Genomic DNA, 25,770 nt, shown 5'->3' on the forward strand with positions numbered 1-25,770 from the left:
TGGGAGAAACTATTTCCACTTGGAATCCCATCATGCTACAGATGTTCATATTCACCTACTAGGCACATTCACCTGTTAGGTACAGAGCAAATATTTTCACCAATTATCTTCTTTGCTACAAATTATTGAGCCATGGACACAAGATATCTACTGCTGTCCTGGATTTAAAGGTAAAAGAAACATTTCAAAAAATAATACTTGTACCTTGTGAATTATTAGATACTTACCAAGTAACCAGTGGTCAATTAACTTTGTTTAAAAATTTTTTTAGTAATTTGCACCACTTTGTCTCTGTCTCTGCAAACTCTATTAAGGGGTGTAGCAGATTGGGTTAATATCCCACATACATATATTTTTAAACTGATTAAATTAAAATAATATATTTTAAACAATATAAAAAAATTATATTTTTTGTATTATCAAACGAGTGCCCCCAAAAAAGAGGTTTTCTTCTTTGTTGCCGCGGCCTCTTTCCCCGGCACAAAAACCCTGTAAGGGCGTCTATTGCCACAGCCTGTGGGTCTCTCGACCTGGAATAATATCACTTGAGCTTCTTTGTTGAATCGAGAGGCCATCATGTCGATTTGTGGATATCCCCACCGACACATCAGCCACAGGAACACCTCCGGGTGAAGGCCCCATTTCCACGGGTGCAGGTCGTGTCTACTGAGGAAGTCTGCTCCCCAGTTGTCTACTCCCAGAATGAAGACCGCTGACAACACCACGGCATGTTATCCACCCAGAGGAGAATTCTTGACACCTCTGACATTGTGGCTCTGCTTTTCGTTCCGCCCTGTCGGTTTATGTACGTCACCGCCGTCACATTGTCCGACTGGACCTGAATGGCCTGATTCTGAAGAAATGAGACCTGCAGAAGGGCGTTGTAGATAGCCCTGAGTTCCAGGATGTTTATTGGAAGGATGACTTCTTGACTTGACCATCTTCCCTGAAATTGAACCCCCCTTGGTGACTGCGCCCCAACCTCTGAGGCTTGCGTCTGTGGTTAGCAGAATCCAATTCTGAATCCAGAACCTCCGACCCTCGACTAGGTGAGAAGTTTGTAGCCACCACAGGAGGGAGATCCTGGCTTTTGGGGACAGACAAATCCTTTGGTACATGTGAAAATGCGATCTGGACCATTTGTCCAACAGATCCAGCTGGAAGGGCCTCGCATGAAACCTTCCGTACTGAATCGCCTCGTAAAAGAGGCCACCATTTTCCCCAGAATGCACATGCAGAGATGCACCGAGATCCTGGTTGGCTTCAGAACAGCCCGAACCATCGACTGGATTATCATTGCCTTTTCCAAGGGAATGAATACTTTCTGAAACTCTGTGTCCAGTATCATTCCCGGGAAATGAGACCTCTGCATTGGTTCTAGGTGACATTTTGGTAGGTTCAGAATCCACCCATGATCCAGGAGTAGTCTAGTTGAGAGACCAATGTTCTCCAACAACTGCTCCCTGGACGATGCCTTTATCAGAAGATCGTCCAGGTACAGAATTATGTTCACTCCTGGTTTGCGGAGCAGTAACATCATCTCTGCAATCACTTTGGTGAATACCCTCGGCGCCGTGGAGAGCCCAAATGGCAGGACTTGGAACTGGTAGTGACAGTCCTGCAGTGCAAACCGTAGATAAGCCTGATGAGGCGGCCAGATCGGAATATGAAGGTATGCATCCTTGATATCCAGAGACACTAGGAATTACCCCTCCTCCAGACCTGAGATCACCGCTCTCAGAGACTCCATCTTGAATTTGAACACTCGTAAATATGGGTTCAACGACTTGAGGTTCAGAATCAGTCTTACTGAACCGTCCAGTTTCGGTACTACAAACAAGCCGGAAACGTAACCCTTGTTTTGTAGATGAGGTGGAACTAGAACAATGACCTGGGTCTGTAACAGTTTTTGAATGGCGTCCTGTAAGGTTATTCTTGCCTCTTGTGAAACTGGTAAGCCTGATCTGAAGAATCTATGAGGTGGAAGCTCCTGGAACTCCAGTCTGTAGCCCTGGGATATAAGGTCTATAACCCAGGGATCCTGGCACGATCTTGTCCAGACGCGACTGAAGAATTTTAGCCGGGTTCCCACCTGCCTGTCTTCCAGGCATCGCGGTCCACCGTCATGCAGAAGGTTTTGAGGAAGCACAGCCTGAGCTCTGTTCCTGTGAACCGGCAGTAGCTGGTTTTCGTGGTTTACCTCTAGCACCTCTGGCAGCAGTAGAAGAACCTCTGGTCTTGCCCCTAAACTTGGCAGTCAGAAAGGACTGTAAATTGGATCCTGAATAGGCCTTCCTAGCTGGGGGAGCTACAGAACGTAGGTATGTGGACTTACCTGCAGTAGCCTTGGAGATCCATTTGTCTAGTTCATCTCCAAATAAGGCCTCACATGTAAAAGGCAGGTTTTCCACGCCTTTCCTGGAGTCCGCGTCCGCAGTCCACTGGCGTAGCCATAAGACCCTGCGTGTCACACTGCCATAGCTGTAGTGCGTGCATTAAGCAAGCCTCTTTCTTTTATGGCTTCCACCATAAAGTTCGCAGAGTCCTGTATATGTTGCAAGAGCAAAATAATCTCCTCTTGAGGTAAGGTGTCTAACCCCTCAATTAGGTTACCCGACTATTTAGCAATGGCTCGCGTAATCCACCCACATGCTATAGTGGGTCTCTGGGCCACCCCAGCAGCTGTATACAAAGATTTGAGCGCAGTCTCAATTTTGCGATCAGCCGCATCTTTTAGGAAGGCTGCACCCGGGACAGTCAATATAATTTTTCGTGAGAGCCTGGAAACTGATGCATCCACTATTGGTGGATTTTCCCATTTTTTTCCTATCCTCAGGAGGAAAAGGAAAAGATGATGACAACCTTTTAGGGATTTGAAATTTCTTATCTGGATTAACCCACGTTTCTTCAAACAGGGTATTGAGAAAGTACCTCACCTCTCTAAGTCCACTTCACCCTCCTCCATTTCGAACTCCTCATTATCAGTCAGAGTGCAGGATGGGAGGCGGTCGTTAGGTCGACAAGCATTAGGTCAACATACATTGGGTCGACCACTGAAGGTCGACATGCATTAGGGCGACATGGTCATTAGGTCGACATGTACTAGGTTGACATTCAAAAAGGTCAACATGAGTTTTTCACAATTTTTTTTTATTTTTTCACCTATTTCATACTTAACGATCCACGTGGACTACAATTGGAAACAGTACCTTGCCCGAAGCATGGCGAGCGAAGCAAGCCATGCGAGCGGACGCGGTGCACTAATTGGAGTTCCCTGTCACTTTACGAAGAAAACGACACCAAAAATAGTCAAAGAACTCATGTCGACCTTTTTCCATGTCGACCTAATGACCATGTCGACCTTCAGTGGTCGACCCAATGTACGTCGACCTAATGCACGTCGATCTAATGAACCACACCAGTGCAGGATATGGGCCAAAGAACGTTTCTGCGGACAAATGGCAGGGGACTGAGACACTGGTCTGGGTACTGAGTCCTTTTTCATAAGCTCAGCCATAGACTGTCTTAAGTATTGAGTATCTTTCTCATTCCAAGATAATATAGTAGAAAATAAGAATTTACTTACCGATAATTCTATTTCTCGGAGTCCGTAGTGGATGCTGGGGTTCCTGAAAGGACCATGGGGAATAGCGGCTCCGCAGGAGACAGGGCACAAAAGTAAAGCTTTTACAGGTCAGGTGGTGTGTACTGGCTCCTCCCCCCATGACCCTCCTCCAGACTCCAGTTAGGTACTGTGCCCGGACGAGCGTACACAATAAGGGAGGATTTTGAATCCCGGGTAAGACTCATACCAGCCACACCAATCACACCGTACAACTTGTGATCTAAACCCAGTTAACAGTATGATAACAGAGGAGCCTCTGAAAGATGGCTTCCTAAACAATAACCCGAATTAGTTAACAATAACTATGTACAAGTATTGCAGATAATCCGCACTTGGGATGGGCGCCCAGCATCCACTACGGACTCCGAGAAATAGAATTATCGGTAAGTAAATTCTTATTTTCTCTATCATCCTAAGTGGATGCTGGGGTTCCTGAAAGGACCATGGGGATTATACCAAAGCTCCCAAACGGGCGGGAGAGCGCGGATGACTCTGCAGCACCGAATGAGAGAACTCCAGGTCCTCCTTTGCCAGGGTATCAAATTTGTAAAAATTTACAAACGTGTTCTCCCCTGACCACGTAGCTGCTCGGCAGAGTTGTAATGCCGAGACCCCTCGGGCAGCCGCCCAAGATGAGCCCACCTTCCTTGCGGAATGGGCCTTAACAGATTTAGGCTGTGGCAGGCCTGCCACAGAATGTACAAGTTGAATTTTGTTACAAATCCAACGAGCAATCGACTGCTTAGAAGCAGGTGCACCCAACTTGTTGGGTGCATACAGTATAAACAGCGAGTCAGATTTTCTGACTCCAGCCGTCCTTTAAATGTATATTTTTAAGGCTCTGACAACGTCCAACAACTTGGAGTCCTTCAAGTCGTCTGTAGCCGCAGGCACTACAATAGGCTGGTTCAGGTGAAACGCTGATACCACCTTAGGGAGAAAATGCGGACGCGTCCGCAGCTCTGCCCTATGTCGAATGGAAAATTAAATAAGGGCTTTTATAAGACAAAGCCGCCAGTTCAGATACTCTCCCGGCCGAAGCCAGGGCCAGTAACATAGTCACTTTCCATGTGAGATATTTCAAATCCACATTCTTTAGTGGTTCAAACCAATTGGATTTGAGGAAATCTAAAACTACATTTAGATCCCACGGTGCCACCTTAGGCACCACAGGAGGCTGTATATGCAGTACTCCTTTGATAAAATCTGGACCTCAGGGACTGAGGCCAATTCTTTTTGGAAGAATATTGATAGGGCCGAAATTTGAACCTTAATAGATCCCAATTTGAGACCCATAGACAATCCTGATTGCAGGAAATGTAGGAAAACGACCCAGTTGAAATTCCTCCATCGGAGCACTCCGCTGCTCGCACCACGCAACATATTTTCGCCAAATACGGCGATAATGCTTCGCGGTGACTTCCTTCCTTGCCTTTATCAAGGTAGGAATGACTTCTTCTGGAATGCCTTTTCCTTTTAGGATCTGGCATTCAAACGCCATGCCGTCAAACGCAGCCGCGGTAAGTCTTGAAAAAGACAAGGACCCTGCTGAAGCAGGTTCCTTCTCAGAAGTAGAGGCCACGGATCGTCCGTGACCATCTCTTGAAGTTCCGGGTACCAAGTCCTTCTTGGCCAATCCGGAGCCACTAGTCTTACTCCTCTTTGCCGTATAATCCTCAATACCTTTGGTATGAGAGGCAGAGGAGGAAACACATATACCGACTGGTACACCCAATGTGTTACCAGCGCGTCCACAGCTATTGCCTGCGGATCTCTTGACCTGGCGCAATACCTGTCCAGTGTTTTGTTGAGGCGAGACGCCATCATGTCCACCATTGGTTTTACCCAACGGTTTAATAGCATGTGGAAAACTTCTGGATGAAGTCCCCACTCTCCCGGGTGAAGGTCGTGTCTGCTGAGGAAGTCTGCTTCCCAGTTGTCCACGCCCGGGATGAATACTGCTGACAGTGCTATCACGTGATTCTCCGCCCAGCGAAGGATCCTGGCAGCTTCTGCCATTGCCCTCCTGCTTCTTGTGCCGCCCTGTCTGTTTACATGGGCGACTGCCGTGATGTTGTCCGACTGGATCAACACCGGTCTTCCTTGAAGCAGAGGTTTCGCCTGGCTTAGAGCATTGTAGATTGCTCTTAGTTCCAGAATGCTTATGTGAAGAGACTTTTTCAGGCTCGACCACACTCCCTGGAAATTTCTTCCCTGTGTGACTGCTCCCCAGCCTCTCAGGCTGGCATCCGTGGTCACCAGGATCCAATCCTGCATGCCGAATCTGCGGCCCTCCAATAGATGAGCCTCCTGCAACCACCACAGAAGGGATACCCTTGTCCTCGGCGACAGGGTTATCCGCAGGTGCATCTGAAGATGCGACCCTGACCATTTGTCCAACAGATCCCTTTGCATGGAATCTGCCGAAAGGGATTGCTTCGTAAGAAGCTACCATTTTTTCCCAGGACTCTTGTGCATTGATGTACAGACACCTTTCCTGGTTTTAGGAGGTTCCTGACCAGGTCAGATAACTCCTTGGCTTTTTCTTCGGGAAGAAAAACCTTTTTCTGAACTGTGTCCAGAATCATCCCCAGGAACAGCAGACGAGTTGTCGGCATTAATTGGGATTTTGGAATATTCAGAATCCATCCGTGCTGCTTTAGCACCTCTTGAGATAGTGCTAAACCCATCTCTAGCTGTTCTCTGGACCTTGCCCTTATTAGGAGATCGTCCAAGTATGGGATAATTAATACGCCTTTTCTTCGAAGAAGAAATATTATCTCGGCCATTACCTTTGTAAAGACCCGAGGTGCCGTGGACAAACCAAACGGCAGCGTCTGAAACTGATAGTGACAGTTTTGTACAACGAACCTGAGGTACCCCTGGTGTGAGGGGTAATTGGAACGTGGAGATACGCATCCTTGATGTCCAAGGATACCATAAAGTCCCCTTCTTCCAGGTTCGCTATCACTGCTCTGAGTGACTCCATCTTGAACTTGAACTTCTTTATGTACAGGTTCAAGGACTTCAGATTTAGAATAGGCCTTACCGAGCCATCCGGCTTCGGTACCACAAAAAGAGTGGAATAATACCCCTTCCCTTGTTGTAGAAGAGGTACCTTGACTATCACCTGCTGAGAATACAGCTTGTGAATGGCTTCCAAAACCGTCTCCCTTTCTGAGGGGGACGTTGGTAAAGCAGACTTCAGGAAACGGCGAGGTGGTTCTGTCTCTAATTTCAACCTGTACCCCTGAGATATTATCTGCAGGATCCAGGGATTTACCTGCGAGTGAGCCCACTGCGCGCTGTAATTCTTGAGACGACCGCCTACCGCCCCCGAGTCCGCTTGCGAAGCCCCAGCGTCATGCTGAGGCTTTTGTAGAAGCCGGGGAGGGCTTCTGTTCCTGGGAAGGAGCTGCCTGTTGCTGTCTCTTCCCTCGTCCTCTGCCTCGTGGCAGATATGAATAGCCCTTTGCTCTCTTATTTTTAAAGGAACGAAAGGGCTGCGGTTGAAAGGTCGGTGCCTTTTTCTGTTGGGGAGTGACTTGAGGTAGAAAAGGTGGATTTCCCGGCCGTAGCCGTGGCCACCAAATCCGATAGACCGACCCCAAATAACTCCTCTACGCATCGCCTGTCCACTGTCGTGTCCATAAAGCTCTTCTGGCCGAAATGGACATAGCACTTACCCGTGATGCCAGTGTGCAGATATCTCTCTGTGCATCACGCATATAAAGAAATGCATCCTTTATTTGTTCTAACGACAGTAAAATATTGTCCCTGTCCAGGGTATCAATATTTTCGATCAGGGACTCTGACCAAACTACCCCAGCACTGCACATCCAGGCAGTCGCAATAGCTGGTCGTAGTATAACACCTGCATGTGTGTATATACCTTTTTGGATATTTTCCATCCTCCTATCTGATGGATCTTTAAGTGCGGCCGTCTCAGGAGAGGGTAACGCCACTTGTTTTGATAAGCGTGTTAGCGCTTTGTCCACCCTAGGAGGTGTTTCCCAGCGCTCCCTAACCTCTGGCGGGAAAGGGTATAAAGCCAATAACTTCTTTGAAATTAGCAGTTTTTTTATCGGGGCACCCCACGCTTCATCACACACGTCATTTAATTCTTCTGATTCGGTAAAAACTACTGGTAGTTTTTTCACACCCCACATAATACCCTGTTTAGTGGTACCTGTAGTATCAGCTAAATGTAACATCTCCTTTATTGCCAAAATCATATAACGTGTGGCCCTACTGGAAAATACGGTTGATTCGTCACCTTCACCACCGGAATCAGTGCCTGTGTCTGGGTCTGTGTCGACCGACTGAGGCAAGGGGCGTTTTACAGCCCCTGACGGTGTTTGAGGCGCCTGGACAGGCACTAATTGAGTGTCCGGCCGCCTCATGTCGGCAAACGACTGCTTAAGCGAGTTGACGCTATCCCGTAATTCCACAAATAAAGGCATCCATTCTGGTGTCGACCCCCTAGGAGGTGACATCCTCATATTTGGCAATTGCTCCGCCTCCACACCAATAACGTCCTCATACATGTCGACACACACGTACCGACACACAGCAGACACACAGGGAATGCTCTATACGAAGACAGGACCCACTAGCCCTTTGGGGAGACAGAGGGAGAGTCTGCCAGCACACACCAAAAAGCGCTATATATGACAGGGATAGCCTTATGATTAAGTGCTCCCTTATAGCTGCTTTTATATTAATATATTGCCATTTATTTTGCCCCCCCTCTCTGTTATACCCTGTTTCTGTAGTGCAGTGCAGGGGAGAGACCTGGGAGCCTTCCTGACCAGCGGAGCTGTGACAGAAAATGGCGCCGTGTGCTGAGGAGATAGGCCCCGCCCTTTTTCGGCGGGCTCGTCTCCCGCTATTTAGTACATTTAGGCAGGGGTAAATATCTCCATATAGCCTCTGGGGCTATATGTGAGGTATTTTTAGCCTTTTTAAAGGTTTTCATTTGCCTCCCAGGGCGCCCCCCCCCAGCGCCCTGCACCCTCAGTGACTGCCGTGTGAAGTGTGCTGAGAGGAAAATGGCGCACAGCTGCAGTGCTGTGCGCTACCTTAAGAAGACTGCAGGAGTCTTCAGCCGCCGATTCTGGACCTCTTCTTGCTTCAGCATCTGTGAGGGGGCCGGCGGCGTGGCTCCGGTGACCATCCAGGCTGTACCTGTGATCGTCCCTCTGGAGCTTCATGTCCAGTAGCCAAGAAGCCAATCCATCCTGCACGCAGGTGAGTTCACTTCTTCTCCCCTCTGTCCCTCGTTGCAGTGATCCTGTTGCCAGCAGGAATCACTGTAAAATAAAAAACCTAAGCTAAACTCTCTAAGCAGCTCTTTATGAGAGCCACCTAGAATTGCACCCTTCTCGGCCGGGCACAAAAATCTAACTGGAGTCTGGAGGAGGGTCATGGGGGGAGGAGCCAGTACACACCACCTGACCTGTAAAAGCTTTACTTTTGTGCCCTGTCTCCTGCGGAGCCGCTATTCCCCATGGTCCTTTCAGGAACCCCAGCATCCACTTAGGACGATAGAGAAATGGTGGAAATCATTCCCCTAATGGAGTCCAGCCATGCTGATTCTGCCCAACTAGCTACTACATTGAGTACACACCAGTGAACCCCCTGGAGAAACAGAACACTATGCCTTACATGAAACACACTCTTTGCCTGATATACTGTAGCAGTGACAGCCCACACACAGGAAAAGGTTAAATGCTCAATTAACCCACAAAGAGCCCTTCCAGGGAGACACAGAGAGAGTATGGAACCAGCACACGGCGCTCTTATCGCTAAAGCCAAGTTTAGGGGGGAATTCCAAGTTGATCGCAGCAGGATTTTTTTTTAGCAGTTGGGCAAAACCATGTGCACTGCAGGGGAGGCAGATATAACATGTGTAGAAAGAGTTAGATATGGGTGGGTTATTTTATTTCTGTGCAAGGTAAATACTGGCTGCTTTATTTTTACACTGCAAATTAGATTGCAGATTGAACACACCACACCCAAATCTAACTCTCTCTGCACATGTTATATCTGGCTCCAGGGCCGGACTGGGACCAAAAATAGGCCCTGGCATTTTTGAAGCACACAGGCCCACCTCAGTGTCAGCATCTGACTCCTCCCCTTACTATTCCCAACTCCTCCTACTTCTTAGCCTATGCTCTTACAAATATAATAAATATAACGACATACAAGTGTACATCATTCTGTATTAAAATACACACAACCATTGGTTGAAGTGGAAATGTTGACGTGGGGGTATGGAAAAATAAAGGTTGTAACTAAGCGCGCGCGCTCCAGAAAAGGGGCGTGGACACGCATGCGCCCCATTCACTAGAATGAGAGTGTCTGTGTGCACTCCCAGCGGGGCTAAGCGGCGACCAATCAGACAGAGTGTCCCATAGAGGTACTATGTGCGCGCGCCCAAAAAATGGGTGTGGCCAATTAAAATGGGACATAATACACAGACATATGCCCCCAATAGTGCAGTGCCAGATCCACAATTGTCCCCACAGTACCAGGTATACAAATGCCCCCACAGTGCCCGATCCACAAATGCCCCACAGTGCCAGGTATACAAATGCCCCCACAGTGCCAGATCCACAAATGCCCCCACAGTGCAAGATCCACAAATGCCCCCACAGTGCAAGATCCACAAATGCCCCCACAGTGCAAGATCCACAAATGCCCCCACAGTGCAAGATCCACAAATGCCCCACAGTGCCAGGTATACAAATGCCCCCACAGTGCCAGGTATACAAATGCCCCCACAGTGCCCGATCCACAAATGCCCCACAGTGCCAGGTATACAAATGCCCCCACAGTGCCAGGTCCACAATTGCTCCCACAGTGTCAGGTAATACCGGACGCTGTGGGGACAATTGTGGATCTGGCACTGTGGGGGCAATTGTATACCTGACAGGTATACAAATGCCCACACAGGGCAAGGTATACAAATGCCCCCACAGTGCCAGGTATACAAATACCCCACAGTGCCAGCCAATTGCCCCCACAGTGACAGGTATAAAATTGCCCCCACAGCAGTGCGGCAGCTGCTTACCGCTGCTGCTGCTGCTCCTCCAGCTGTGATGTGAGGGTGTCGGGCGCGCGGCTATGTCTGGCGCCGGCGTGTAGGACTTCAAACTAGCCACCGGTTCGTGAGCCAATCATAGCTCGCGGACCGGCAGCGGCGGCTCCTGATTGGCTGCCGGTCCGCGAGCTCATGAACCGGCAATGGTTTGAAGTCCGCTACACGGCAGCGTGTCTCAGTGACACAAGCGGGGGTCGGCTGGCCCATTTGCCAGAAGTGCCAGATGGCCAGTCCGGCCCTGTCTGGCTCCCCTGCAGTGCACATGGTTTTGCCCAACTGCTAACAAAATTCCTGCTGCGATCAACTTGGAATTACCCCCTTAGTACACTAATAAGTCGCTCCCGCCGCTATGGCCCCCTGGTACCTCTGAGGTAATCTGGAGTCTCTCCGGAAGAGCTGCACATCCCTGTCAGTCAGCATTCGTGTCCACTGCAGAGGGAAAATGGCGCTGGTGAGCTGCTGGATCCGCTCATAGTGAAGGCCTGCCCCTTCAATGGCGCGCGGTCTTCCAGCACTTTTTTATACTGGCTGAGGTAATTTTGTGCCTAAAATGGAGTCAGCCCCCTTTTAAGTCTGTAATGCCAGTCTGGGTACTGTGTACACATATAGTGTACGGAGATTCAGTTCGCCCCCTCAGAACTGTGTACTGAGTCTGGAGACCCAGCCGCTCCATGTAGAAGCTGTGCGTCTCCGTACCCTCATGACGCCAAGAGCTAGTGTGCTTTCAGTGGGGAACGGGACCATTAACCCTTCAAGAGGTTGGGCCGTTCTCCCCTCTAAGGGTCTGTACACACGGTGAGATCCCTGCTACGTTCGATTTTGACTATGCAATTTCCCTTGAACTCCCCCAGAGCCCAGAAAGCACAGATTGTACAGATTTTGACTATCTGTGCTTGAAATTTTGTCTATGTACGATTTTGACTAAGTGCCAATTTTGACTATACTTTGTACTAGATTGTACACTAGATAGTCAAGATTGACTTGCCTGCACAGTCTGTCTAGCCTTACGATACCGACCCCACGGGAGCGCACATCGGGATCGAATCTTTATTGCAAGCTGCCTAGCACCATGAGATATGCACTAACTTTTCATAAGATTTTGACTATATAGTCAAAATCTCACAGATTTATCTCACCGTGTGTACACACCCTAAGTCCCACGAAGCAGGCATGCTGGAGCCATCCAGTCCTGCCTGAAAATAACAAACATACAAAATAAATGCAGAAAACTTTTCAGGAGCTTCCAGCGACGTGACAGACTCCTCCGGGCACATTTTCTAAACTGAGTCTGGTAGGAGGGGCATAGGGGGAGGAGCCAGCGCACACCATCAAATTCTTAAAGTGCCAAAGGCTCCTAGTGGACCAGTCTATACCCCATGGTACTAAATGGATTCCCAGTATCCCCAAGGACGTAAGAGATTAGGGTTCCCCGTCACTTTATGAAGAAAACGACACAAAAAAAAAGTTTAAAAAAAACTCATGTTGACCTTTTTCCATGTCAACCGTGTTCATGTCGACCGAATGACCATGTCGACCAATAGCGGTCGACCTAGTGACTGTCGACCTAAGTGTGGTCAACCTAATGACCCATACCCATTTCTAGTAGAAGCAAGGAGAGCAGGTTCCGCAGTACATCCTTCAAAGTAACAAACACAAAAAGTAAGAAGTTCTGCAGGAAGTGGGGCGGGTTTATATTAACTGCTACACTTTCCTATCAATATTTATGCACTATGATCCTGTGTGCTGTCAGGCTGGAGAGTAAATGGTGGCGTCACTACCCGGATGGAAAAACTGTATTAAGTCAGAGAAGAGACAAACAGAAGACAGACAATGAACTAAGTTTACTCTAAGGTTATACAAAGATGTGCAAAACAAACAAGAAGTTGCTCTTCCATATCAGTGGGTGAAGAAAAAACGTTACTATATCTGGAGACCCGAGAATCCAATCTGCAGTTGTCTCAACTGACAAAGCCAAAATGCAAAATCTCTGGTTGCTACCTGGTACAAGAGGCTTACAGTACGACCCACCTTCAGCTTGTCACTGTTGTCATATTATGCTTCATGTATAAATGCCTAAATCAGTGATTGACACATTTTTCTCAAACCTAGGAGCCAGGGTGAAAGTGTAGGAGCCAGACCACCAGGCCCCCCGCCCCCATAAAAAAAACCACCATCCCCCCCTACATTACTGAGCAGCTTCACCCCACCCCACCGCCAGGCAAACCAACCCCCACGGTCACACAACCAAGGGGAAATCTCCTGGCATACCAGCCCTGCACATACACACTGCAGTGCAGCTACCCCCCAGGCAAACAACACAACCCCTCCCTGCGGCCACATTAATGAGCAACTAACCCCCACGGCCACATAAATAAAGTGGGTACCTCCAGGCAAACAACCACTCGGCAGCCTTCCCCCGGGCAAACAATCACTCCTACCCTGTGGCCACATCACTGCCTCTTATTGGAGGTATCTATGCAGCTGGAGTTTGCAGACAGCAGACAGAGCAGGATGGGACAGAAGGCACATCAGTCAGCACAGGCCGGGACAGAGACTCAGCACCAAGAAATGGCTGCCACAATACAGGCACGCCTCCAAAAATCTCCGCTGGGGCTGTAGAAGCTGAAGAGGATCTGCTTTCTCCCACTAAAATCTGGTAGCCAGGCAGCAAAATCTAGGGGCCATGGCTACCTGGCCTTTGGAATTTGTCGAGCCCTGGCCTAAATTGTTCCATTTGTTTCCCTTACTGCAGCATACTGAGTATATGGCGTTTGTATATAGCGAGCTAATAAGCACGCTAGTCTAATAATAGACCTTTCTCTGAAGCCTTGAAATGGATTAGAGTATATTGGATTGAGAGCAGTCTCCTGTCAGCCGTACACTGTACATCTCAGGTCTACACACTTGCATGAAATAGAATGAACACACCCATCATATTACTATGTGCAGAGGTCACAAATGCCAAGTGACTAATTGCAGAATAAAATAAGCAACAGGCTAATGTTGCGTTTCCTATAACGCTTGGAACCCCAGAAATATAACTAATTAGCGAGTGAGTGCTTGGGAGGAGGTATAAGTAGATTGTCTTGTGTTGGGGGCGGGATGACAGTTACTTGGCCGGAGACTAGCGAGGAAACCATTGTGTCTAGTCAGTGACAAGGTTGCAGCAATACCTTTGCTGGAGTGACACTGGAACCAATGCGGACACTGTATGTGCCAACCTGACCATCCTGGATGAAGTGCAGCAAGCTGGCTCAGCAAGGCACGTGTGCACATTCAATTATTACTGTGTTTAATTGCCACAAGAGATAGCAATAATGTCTTTCAATCCCTATTATTGCAATGGGGGGGGGGGGGGGGGGGTTTATTTACGACGTAGGAATTATCCTATATTTTCATTAAACATCCAACAAAATATACATAACTCGTTACCAGCCCGTCAAAATGACGGAACAACATAACAGTAATGTCAGCGCCGGCGGCTGTTCGCACCCGAACAGAGCAACACTTGAATAGCATTGGGCACCATCTAGTGGCTGCCGGTGCGCAAAACATTTGAATTCCCTCCCATAGAGGTAAGGAGCAGCATTATTACTGTATATAGGATGTAAATTTATGCATTAGATATGGGCTTTTGGAAGGATATTAGAGGTTACCTTTTAGTACATCAACCATATAACCAAAGTCTCACAATGACACTGATATATTGACCGTCCTCCCCGTTTGCCTCTCTTGCTACTCTAGGTGGGACGGTTCCAAAATATCTTGCCTTGCTGTTGGACCAGCACCGATAACAGAGTTCAAGAATACAGCTTACAGGCAGTAGTATGACTCCCTGTTACTTTCTACAGGCTGTATTCTTGGACTCAGAGATGCTGCAGCCATGGACATGGACGGAGTGAAGAGGAGGACGTCAACGGATCATTCAAGGTAGTGAAGCATTTTGTTTGTATTATCAGTGCTTTCTGATGTTCGAAAGGGGCGAAGTATACATTTACAGAGTTGTCACCAAATGTGGCCCCTGGATATATATTATACAAAGTACTTTATTTGCTTAAAACTTGTGTCATTAAATTTATTTTTATTTGCAAGGCTTTATTTTATTGCAGTGCTGGCGGTTTAAAAACTGAAATCATGAAACTCACTGAACCTATAACCAATAGGCAGCATCTGTCATAGAGGGAGCAAAGCTAAAAGGAAGCAAAAAGAGAGGAAACATTCTGTTTTTTCCTCCTGTTACAAAACTCTGTATCATAGTTCTACACAAAAGGGAAGTCGCTCACACTGTAAAGGCAACAGGAGCTGAAAAGGCAGAAAAGAAAGCCACTCTTTCATGCTGCTGTCAGACAGGAAGAGACACTAACTTAATACTGCTCGCTATTTATAAATATAATGCGGAAGTCTTAGTTACACACATTTGCAAATATATGATAAGCCATCCGCCACTTCAAAGTGCTTCTGTGTGTAACCAAGACATCATTTTATTTATAGATACCAGACAGTTTTAATGAGTCTATTTAACTGGTTGACAGTGGAGTGCTGGGAGAATTTGTTTTTATTTCACAGTAAAATAAAATAAGGCGACGTGAACATGTAATACGTAACCTAACCATTGGTGTTCCACCACTTCATACCAACTTACCTTTGGGATTCCAGCAGATGTTGATGGCAGAAAGGAGTGTTCACACCTCTCAAGGTACTTTTCAGAGTTTAACTTTCCAAACAGAAGTGTGACTACAAAACCCCTGAAGAAAGATAAAACACAAAGAGTTACCCATGACTTTGGAGAGAAGGAAACAAAAAAACGTACAATAGACAACGAAAATGTCAAAATGATATGAAACGATGATATCCGCTATGTACAACAATCTAAATGCTGAACATGTGCCAATGAAGTAAAACCAAAAACAAGATGAGTTTTTAATAATTTTCTCATACGGTATGAATGTCTGAGCCACTCGGGAACCGCTTGAACACCAAAATCAAGCTTTGACCACATAGGGAGAGATATCTCAAGAATTCTAAAAAGTGAACAAGTGGAAAAGCTGTCCATTGCACCAATCAGCTTCTACCTATCATTTTATAAACATCCTTTGTAAATGATACCTCAAACCTGATTGGTTGATATGAGCAGCTTCTCCACTTGACCCCTGTTTAGAAGGCATGACACATCTCCACTATAGTTAAACACAGAAAGGGGGGAATTCAATTAATGGCAATGATGCTCAGTTGAGCATGTACTGACTAGTTATGGAACCACCGACATCGTAAGTTTCCTGCAGTTCTCTTTTGATGTCACTGGATGCAATGTGCCGCTCCGAAACGGCTCATTTTATCCATTCTGAAGAACTGAACCTCTCCCAAAAGACACATACAAAAGATAGAGAAAATCATTTACTGTAAATGTTTGGGCACCATTTGCAGCAATTTCCTTCCAACTACTATAGCACAAAGAAGAAAAAGGGAACTGACATAAGTTTTTGTTAATATTTTGGTAGACTGAACAGTTTAACTACTTACTGTATAAACACAAGTGTAGAGGAGAAATGCGCTAAAGAGATAAACACAGATGACTTATTAATAAAAGAGAATGCCAAGAGCATTATCAAGTCCGATAAATAGTTCCAGGAAAGTACAAGTACAACCTGTTTCTCCACAAGGAGAATTTTTATGATAAGCAATTTAATATTTCTTTAATACAGTAACATAAACTTAATTCAAATATAGACTGTAAAATCCAACAGAAGAGGATTATAAATTAGGGGCATAGTAGGTAGCACCCTGTGCTATAAACCTCCGATATACTGTGACAGCTGCAATGTTACCAGCCCTAATGGTACATTTAAATTTCAGTGATCAGTTTGAAACTACAGACATTTAAAGCCACAGTATAACACTTACTAACGCATTTCACCGCTTAAGCTGCCCATACACCTAAAGATTGATTGTCAAATCTGGCTGGTTGGAACAAAAATCTGTTAAAGTATGGGAGCAAATGACAACTGACCATTTGCTTACAAACACTGAAAAGCAGACAAAAATGGTCAGACAAATTGGTTACGTCCATTTGATTTAACCAATTTGCCTGAACGACTGTTTTTGTCAGTTTTCCGGAATTCCGGAGCAAATGGTCAACTGTCATTTACTCCCATACAGTACCAGATTTTCATTCCAACCAGCCAGATTTGACAATTAACCTTTAGATGTATGGCCAGCTTAAGCCAGGTTTTCGTTTGGTTCTATAGATGTGTCCTCATACATGTATCCTCAATACGCCATGATCCCTTGCAACAAGGCTAGCATCTTTTATGTTGCAGAAATTAATTTCAGATGCAATGCCATGCAGGAGACTGTGCTGATTAATTTGATTTGCAACACCTGGATATCTGTGTGCGACTGAGTATATGTATGAAGCACAACAGAACGTGGTATGAGAAAAAACGCCATAGCCACTGCATCATAGCAGTTTGTATGCAGATCCCAGAGACTCAGTCGCACACAGATATACAAGTTTTGCATATTAAATGAATCAGCATTGACAAACAAAAAACATCTACTGGGCAAGAATAGTTGGAGAATAAGTTTGATATAGTCAGTAGGCCCATGTACGCATCACCGGGCAACTAGAACAAGAAAGTTCACTGTATTTCAGTATGTCATATCTGGCTTTTCCAATGAATCATAAAATCTATGACTGAGCTGGACCCAATGCATGTGTCAGAAACAGTTACATATCCAATCATTCAGAAACCAAACCTGTCAGAATGATTACACAGTCAGAAACCTACTGCGACAACTACTGTATGTATGTAGCTGTGATGGAGCACTCTCTCTTGGAGTTTGGAAACTGGTTAAGAAGAAGCCATTTCTTCCATCCATATACTCGCTGGGGGGAAGGGGGGGGGGGGGGGGGGGAGATAGAGTTTGATATCAGTTACACTATTGTTTTTACCTTTCTATTGCATGCTTCCTGGGAAGAATATTTGATACATCTTAAAGAAACCTTGAAGAATTACTTCAATGTGGAATGTTCGTTGAGACTATTTTTTAGCTCTCTCTGTGTAAGTTTTTGTTTCTTGGTTATATTTTAATTGAAGTGACTTGCTATTTTGACATACTGCTGCTTTAAATCTGTAGCTCCCAAGGTCTTGTCATATTTATAGTTTCTGATCCACAGCACTATGCTTACATATACACATGTGTAACTACTGTACAAAAAGGTATGTGGAGGAGCTACAGAAAGTCCATGAAAAAGCAAATGAGTGGTAAATTGTATTTAATCAGAAAACCAGATCAAGCTAAGCTAATTAAGGACCGGCACATGCAAGTCTACATGATTAGTAGCTAAGTAACTGAAGAGCTCCTATATGGTACTGGAGAAAAATAAATGATGGCATAAAGCGGCTCAACTACTCAAAGGTCTCACAAGCTTATGACCACACAATGCTAAAACAGACGACAGGCAAAAAAAAAAGCAAAAATATAGCACAATGTGATCATGTGTCCAGAGCAGAATTAGAATAAAAGACACATGCTTAGGGTACAGAACTATAGTCAGCAATGTGAAACACCTGAATGCTTCATCTGCAAAATCCTGCTGTCCTGAAGCTCACCTGCAGAGCTTGGGGATGAATCAGCAGAATAAAAGAGGAGTGCTATAAAAGACATTTCAGTCTTCAATATAAGTGCGGAGGCGCCAAAGCAGCCACCAATCATATGACTCATTACAAAAGTATTTTCTCTCATCTTGACAAAGGAAAGACAAAGATTTACTGAAATGAATGATCTTAGCAGAAACAGTGAAACATGTACTTCAGCCCCCAATCTCCCAAGAAAGAAAGATACAGTAAATAATGCGCTATATGTACCTCATTAATCCACTCCCCTCTTATTAACACTCATGAGATTTTAACCTATGTACACTAACTATAACATCCTCAACCTGTCACCATAAGAAACTGTCACACACCACCTCCAACTATACTTATCTCTTTCTTCTTCTGCTTCAACTAGCTGGTGACATATCCCCAAATCCAGGTCCCATCCACATACCACACTCACATTCAGCTGATTCACAACAGAATATAAATCCAACAAACCTTATAAACATCACGTGTCTACCATCTCCCTCCAAGTCACTAAAATATGGTTTATGGAATACACGCTCTGTTTGCAACAAATTTATATCAATCCACGATCTTTTCATTAAAAAAAAAATCAATATGCTGGATATAACAGAAAAATGGCTCACACAATCCGACACGGACTTCCCTGCAGCACTGTCACATGGCAGCCTCCACTTCACCATCCCCCCTTCCCCCCCAGGCCTGGTAACAGTAAAGGAGGTGGGGTTGGAATATTACTGTCCAAATATTACACACACACACACACACACACACACACACACACAGTTTTACCACCTATTCCATCACTCGCATTTCAATAATTTGAAATACATTCTATTAGGATTTTCACCCCTTTCTCTCTGTGTGTTGCAGCTATTGTATCTATTGCCCACCTGGGCAACCCAAAAAGTTTCTGGAAGATTTTTCTACCTGGCTCCCTCACTTCTCCTCTGACATCCCCAGCATCATTATGGGCAATTTCAATATCGCTACTGACAGTCCACAATCTCTCCATGCCTCCAAACTTCTCTCTCTAACCTCCTCTCTTGGCCTCTCCCAATGTACTGACTCCTCTACTCATCAGGAGGGCCACTGACTTCATCTTGTATTCACAAGACTATACTGTTTCTGAACTCCCTAACACTCCTTTCCCTTTCTCAGATCACAACCTGCATGCTCTCCTCCATTATTTCAAACTCAATGTCCCTGAAGTCTACCAAGCCTCCTCTAACCCGCAGAAATATTAACGCTATTCATTTTCAACAACTATCTACCTCTCTGCAACCACTGCTCTAACCAATTTCTACATTCACCACTCCTGATACTGCTGTATCACACTTTACCCAAACTCTAGAAACAGCACTTAATGAAGTGGCTCCAGCTACCCATCACACTCCATGTAGACTTAGAGGTCAATCATGGCACCTCACCAATCCCACCAGCCACTATCACTGCGCAATATCTTGCTTCCTATTTCAAGGACAAGATTGATAAGATCCAAAATGAATGGTATTCTCTTCCACAGCCAGTGACCTGCTCAATTCCATTCCTGAACCCTCTAACACCTTATCATCATTTGATCCCACAAATGAAGATGAAGTATCTTCATTCTTCTTATCTGCCTACTCTACTACCTCTCCTCTTGATTTTATACCCTCACAAATTAGTAATGCTCTGTCTCCTGTGCTCATCCCAACCATAAGATCTGTAATCTATCTCTGCCTACTGGTATCTTTCTTTCACTGTATAAGCATGAGGTGATTCCTCCCATTCTGAAAAACAAAATTCTGACCCTAAAACTCTCTCAAATTACTGTCCCACTTATCAGCTCCCATGCCCCTCCAAGCTACTTGAGGAACTTGCCTACACTCACCTCACACACTTTCTTAACTCAGACAGCTTACTGGACCCACTTCAGTCAGGATTTCGTGCCCAACATTTCACAGAGACAGCACTGACTAAAATAATGAATGATCTTGTCACTGCTAAATCTAAAAGTCATTACTCACTACTTATTCTCCTTGATCTCTCTACTGCTTTTGACACTGTTGACCACTCTCTTCTCATACAAACACTACAATCCCTAGGTCTTCAGGACATAGCCCTTTCTTGGTTCTCATCCTACTTATTTAATCGCTCCTTCAGTGGTTGGAGTACCCCGCAAGGCTCAGTCTTAGGTCCTCTGCTTTTCTCAATCTATACCACGTCTTGGCAAACTAATCAGCTTTTTCGGATTTCAGGACCATCTGTATGCAGATGATACTCATATCTACTTATCCTCCCCTGATTTGTCACCATCTGTATTAGGCCGTGTCACTGAATGCCTTTCTGCCATTTCATCTTGGATGATATCTCGCCACCTCAAACTTAATATTTCCAAAACAGAATTAATTATATTTCCACCAGCCAATAGTAGTTACTAACCTAATATCTCTATCACTGTTGATAACTCAGCAATCAACCCTACCCCACAAGCTCGCTGCCTAGGTGTCATTCTTGACTCTGAACAGTTCTTTGTTCCCCACATTCAATCCGTCTCAAATCATGTTACATAAAACTAAGAAACAAATCCAAAATATGACCATACTGTATCTTACACAAGACTGAGCAAAAACTCTAATCCATGCTCTCATTATCTAACACATTGATTATTGTAATAGTCTCATGACTGGTCTTCCCAAACATAGGCTCTCACCGCTATAATCCATTTTGAATGCAGCTGTGAGGCTAATCTTCCTCGCAAGACGTTCATCGTGCCTCCATTGTTTACCGGTATTCCACCATATTACATATAAAATACTTTTACTTACATACAAGGCTATTAACCAAACTGCACCAATATACATCTCTTCACTCATCTCAAAATATTTCACTACCTGACATCTCCACGCTGCACAAGATCTGCGTCTCTCATCCACACGTATTACTTGTTCTCACTCAAAATTACAGGACTTTAGCCGGGCTTCACCCACTCTGTGGAATGCCCTAACACACACAATAAGACTCGCCTCTAGTCTCCAAACCTTTAAATGTTCCCTGAAAACTCACCTCTTCAGACAAGTATATCAAATTTCAGACCCACCCACATAACATTCAATGCTTCCCTATCTAATTACATCCTCTCTGTACAGTCCCCACATAGGGGTATATGCAATTAGTGGCGAATCGCGGCAATTTTTCGGCCGTTTTTTAATTCGACACAATTTGACCGTCTAATTTCGGCAAGTGGGTGCCGAAATGGACCATATTCAATAAAAAACGGATTCGACAGTCCCGCTGACGAAAAACGGCCGATTTGACGGATTTTGTTCCGTTTTTTTAAAAACCCGAAAAAAAATGGCGTGGGGTCCCCCCTCCAAAGCATAACCAGCCTCGGGCTCTTCGAGCTGGTCCTGGTTCTAAAAATCCGGGGGGAAAAATGGACAGGGGATCCCCCGTATTTTTAAAACCAGCACCGGGCTCTGCGCCTGGTGCAAAAAATACGGGGGACAAAAAGAGTAGGGGTCCCCCGTGTATTTTTTACACCAGCATCGGGCTCCACTAGCTGGACAGATAATGCCACAGCCGGGGGTCACTTTTATACAGCGCCCTGCGGCCGTGGCATTAAATATCCAATTAGTCACCACCCCTGGCCGGGGTACCCTTGGGGAGTGGGGACCCCTTCAATCAAGGGGTCGTCCCCCCAGCCACCCAAGGGCCAGGGGTGAAGCCCGCGGCTGTCCCCCCCATCCAAGGACTGTGGATGGGGGGCTGATAGCCTTGAGAAAATGACAAGAATATTGTTTTTTCCTGTAGTACTACAAGTCCCAGCAAGCCTCCCCCGCAAGCTGGCACTTGGAGAACCACAAGTACCAGCATGCGGGAGAAAAACGGGCCCGCTGGTACCTGTAGTACTACTGGGGGAAAAATACCCAAATAAAAACAGGAGACACACACCTTGAGTAAAACTTTATTTCACACCTGCCGACACACACATACTTACCTATGTTGCCACGTCTCCTGATCTCTTTAATACATCTCTATACTAAAACAAGACCCTGAGTGCCGCAGTCTTTCTTCCTGACTATCCACAATTGTTGCTGGGGGCACCGGGGCGCTATATTCAGAGGAGGAGTGCCGGGCCTTACATGATCTATATATATCTATATATATATATCTATATATATCTACATATATATATATATATATATATATATACATACACATATATATATATATATATACACATATATATATATATATATATATATATACACACACACATACACACACACACACACACACACATATATATATATATATATATATATATATATTATAATAATATGTATACACACAGTACCCGGAGCAATAATAAAACCGCCAGGCTTACTTTTGTTGTAATACAGGAGACAGGAGAGTGAGAACTCACTCTTCTCTGTCTCCTCCAGGGCGCATACATGCTGCTCCACATGGGGCCTGCCACTGCCAGGGGACATTTCTTTACCCTGAAGCCTGCGCGCTCAGCCAATTACCGAGCCGCAGGCTGCTGTTATACAGGTTATTGGACAGCTGAGCCGTCGCTCAGCTGTCCTGTACTGTTAGGCTGCCCTGGCGGTTGGCGCTGCGGGTGTAAGGTTGCCGGGGCAACCAAGGGAAGCCGGAAGCGCAGCTCAGTGCCGCAGATCGGTAAGAGCTCCGATCTGTGGCGCTGTCACAGCGCAGCTCCCTCTCCTCCTCACCCTGGCCGCCTCAGCATCCGGGGGCACCTCTACTAAACTCCGTCCGCGAGCCCACACACCGCATAGGAGCTGGCGGTATACAGCAGGCAGCATGGTAGCGTCTAGTTTCTCTGGGAGTGTGGTCTACGCTGCCGGCGCCCTCCACAGTGTGGCGCCTTACTCTTACGCGTAACTCGCGTAACGGGCGGGCCGGCCCTGAGTACAGGGTAACTAAGCATAACTACACCAGTAAACGACAGAGAGAAGTTTCAAGGTGGCCAAAAAACTGCGGGATTTGGGCAGTTGAGGATTATTAAAGTAAAAGGATAAGCACATGAGGGAAGAGGGCCCTACTCGTGAGAGCTTACATTCTAAGGGGAGGGGTAGACAGACAGGGGTGACACAGATGGGGTACATAGAGAGTGTGGAACAAAGGGTTAGGATGAGATTTGGCAGGGTTTGGTAAAGAAGTGGGTCTTAAGAGTCCGTTTGAAGTTCTGTAGAGAGGTGAGGGGGGGGGGGGGGGGAGGTAAAGAATTCCAGAGAAAGGGAGCAGCACGTGTAAAATTTTGGAGATAGGAGTGAGAGGAAGTAATCAGAAAACAGGAGAGTCGGCGTGCATTAGCAGAGCGAAGAGGACGGGTGGGAGAGTAAAGGGAGATAAGGTCAGAGATGTAAATGGGAGAGGAGTGGGTGAGGGATTTGTGAGTGTGAGAAGTTTGAATTGGATTCTGAAAGTGAAGGGAAGCCAGTGAAGGGCTTGTAGGAGAGGGGAGGTGGATGTAGTGCGTTTGGTGAGGAAGATGAGCTGGGCTGCAGCATTTAGGATAGATTGGAGTGGAGAGAGGTAATTGTCAGGGAGGCCAGTTAGGAGATTACAGTAATCCAGTCTGAAAATAATCAGTGAGTGAATAATGATCTTAGTGGCATCCTGGGTGAGAAAAGGTCTGATCCTGGAAATGTTTTTGAGATGAAAATGACAGGTTTGTGAGAGGTGCTGAATGTGTGGTTTGAAGGAGAGGGAGGGGTCAAGGATTACGCAAAGACAGCGTACTTGGGGGATAGAGGAGATAGTCATGCCATAAATGGATAGTGAGATTTTGGGAGGTGAGGTTGTGCGGGAGGGTGGGAAGATGATCAGCTCAGTCTTCGACATGTTGAGTTTAAGGAAGCGCTGGGACATCCAGGAAGAGATAGCAAAAAGACAGTTGCAGGTACGAGTGAGGAGAGCCGTGGAGAGATCAGGGGAGGAAAGGTAGATTTGAGTGTCATCAGCATAGAGGTGGTATTGGAAGGTGAAGAACTAATGAGTTCACCTAAAGAAGATGTATAGAGAGAAAAGGAGAGGACCAAGAACAGAGCCTTGGGGGACACTAACAGTTAGTGGAAGTGGGGGGGCGAGGTAGCAGAGGTGGGAGGGGATAGGGTCATGTGGGGAGGTTGTGGGGGGAAGGAATGGATGAGGGCCATGATTTCCTCACCAGATACATGGGAGAAAGATGTCAGAGTTGGTAAGAGGGAAGGGGAGGGGTGGCAAGGGACGGGTGGTGGCTGGTTGCTGGTCTGGTGGGATGTGATGTCCTGACATATGGAGTCGATCTTGGATGTGAAATAAGTGGCAAAGTCAAGAGCAGACCATGAAAAAGGAGAAGAGGTGGTGGTGGGCAGAGGAGGGAGTAAACAGTGGCAAAGAGGTGCTGGGGGTTGGAAGACTGGATAGAGATGAGTATTTTGAAGTATGATTGTTTATCGTGGGAAAGAGCAGTACTGAAGGATGAGAGCATAAGTTTGAAATGGAGGAAGTCTGCTTTAGAATGTGATTTCCTCCACTGTGTCTCAGCAGTACGTGAGCATTTTTGAAGATATCTGGTGCATCTGGTGTGCCAGGGTTGAGGTGTTGATCTGCGAGGGTGAATAGTGGTTGGTGGAGCAACAAGTAAGAAGATGCATTGTATAGGGATGTGGCTTGTTCATGGCATGTGAGAGAGAAAAGAGGAGAGAGTCAAACAGGGAGGATAGGGATGAGGTGTCAATAGCCTCAATGTTACGCTTAGTGATGGTACCCTTAAGAGGGAGAGATGGGGAAGCAGAGATAGATAAGTTGAAAGACAGCAGGTGGTGGTCAGAGAGGGGACAAGGGGAATTGGAGAAATCAGAAATATCACAGCGGTGAGTGAAAACCAGATCCAGTGAGCTCCCGTTCACATGGGAGGGTGAGGTGGTCCACTGGGAGAAACTTATACCCCTTTCACATCGCACAAATAACCCGGTACCGACACGGCATATTGCCGTGTCGAACCGGGTCAGTGTGCGATGTGAAAGCACACTGGCCGATTTAGCGGGTCGCCTGACCCGGTAAATCAACCCGGTAAAAAAGAAGGGTTTTACCCGGGTTGATTACCGGGTCAGGTGCGGTGTGAATGGGAGCCGTGTCGATGCGACATGGTTCCCATTCACAAGATAGGGAGAGGCTGCGCTGGAGATGAGCTCATCTCCCGACGCCGCCTCCACCCCCGCCCCTGCTGCGCGCTCCGTTGTTATGGCAACCGACCCGCAGCGGAGTGCAAATGCCGGATCCCACCCGGTAAGTACACGTTTGTCTTACCGGGTAGGATCCGGCATTTGCAGTCTGAATGCAGCATAAGTGAAGAGGTGAGGTTAAGGAGTTTAGAGGCAGGAGATTTTGTGGGGTTATCGATAGGGATGTTGAAATCA

General features: G+C 46.2%; 1 protein-coding gene across 3 annotated transcripts in view; it reads right to left on the reverse strand.

Moving 5' to 3' along the window:
• SNX13 (sorting nexin 13) overlaps positions 1–25,770 on the reverse strand; it is a 266,302-nt gene that overhangs the window by 135,612 nt on the left and 104,920 nt on the right. For all 3 annotated transcript variants that reach the window (XM_063921738.1, XM_063921739.1, XM_063921741.1), the window contains one exon: positions 15,373–15,475. In XM_063921738.1, the coding sequence (XP_063777808.1) occupies positions 15,373–15,475 (103 nt within the window). The remainder of the gene's footprint in view (positions 1–15,372; positions 15,476–25,770) is intronic.

The sequence above is a fragment of the Pseudophryne corroboree genome, chromosome 5 (assembly GCF_028390025.1).
Source record: "Pseudophryne corroboree isolate aPseCor3 chromosome 5, aPseCor3.hap2, whole genome shotgun sequence".
NCBI lineage: Eukaryota > Metazoa > Chordata > Amphibia > Anura > Myobatrachidae > Pseudophryne > Pseudophryne corroboree.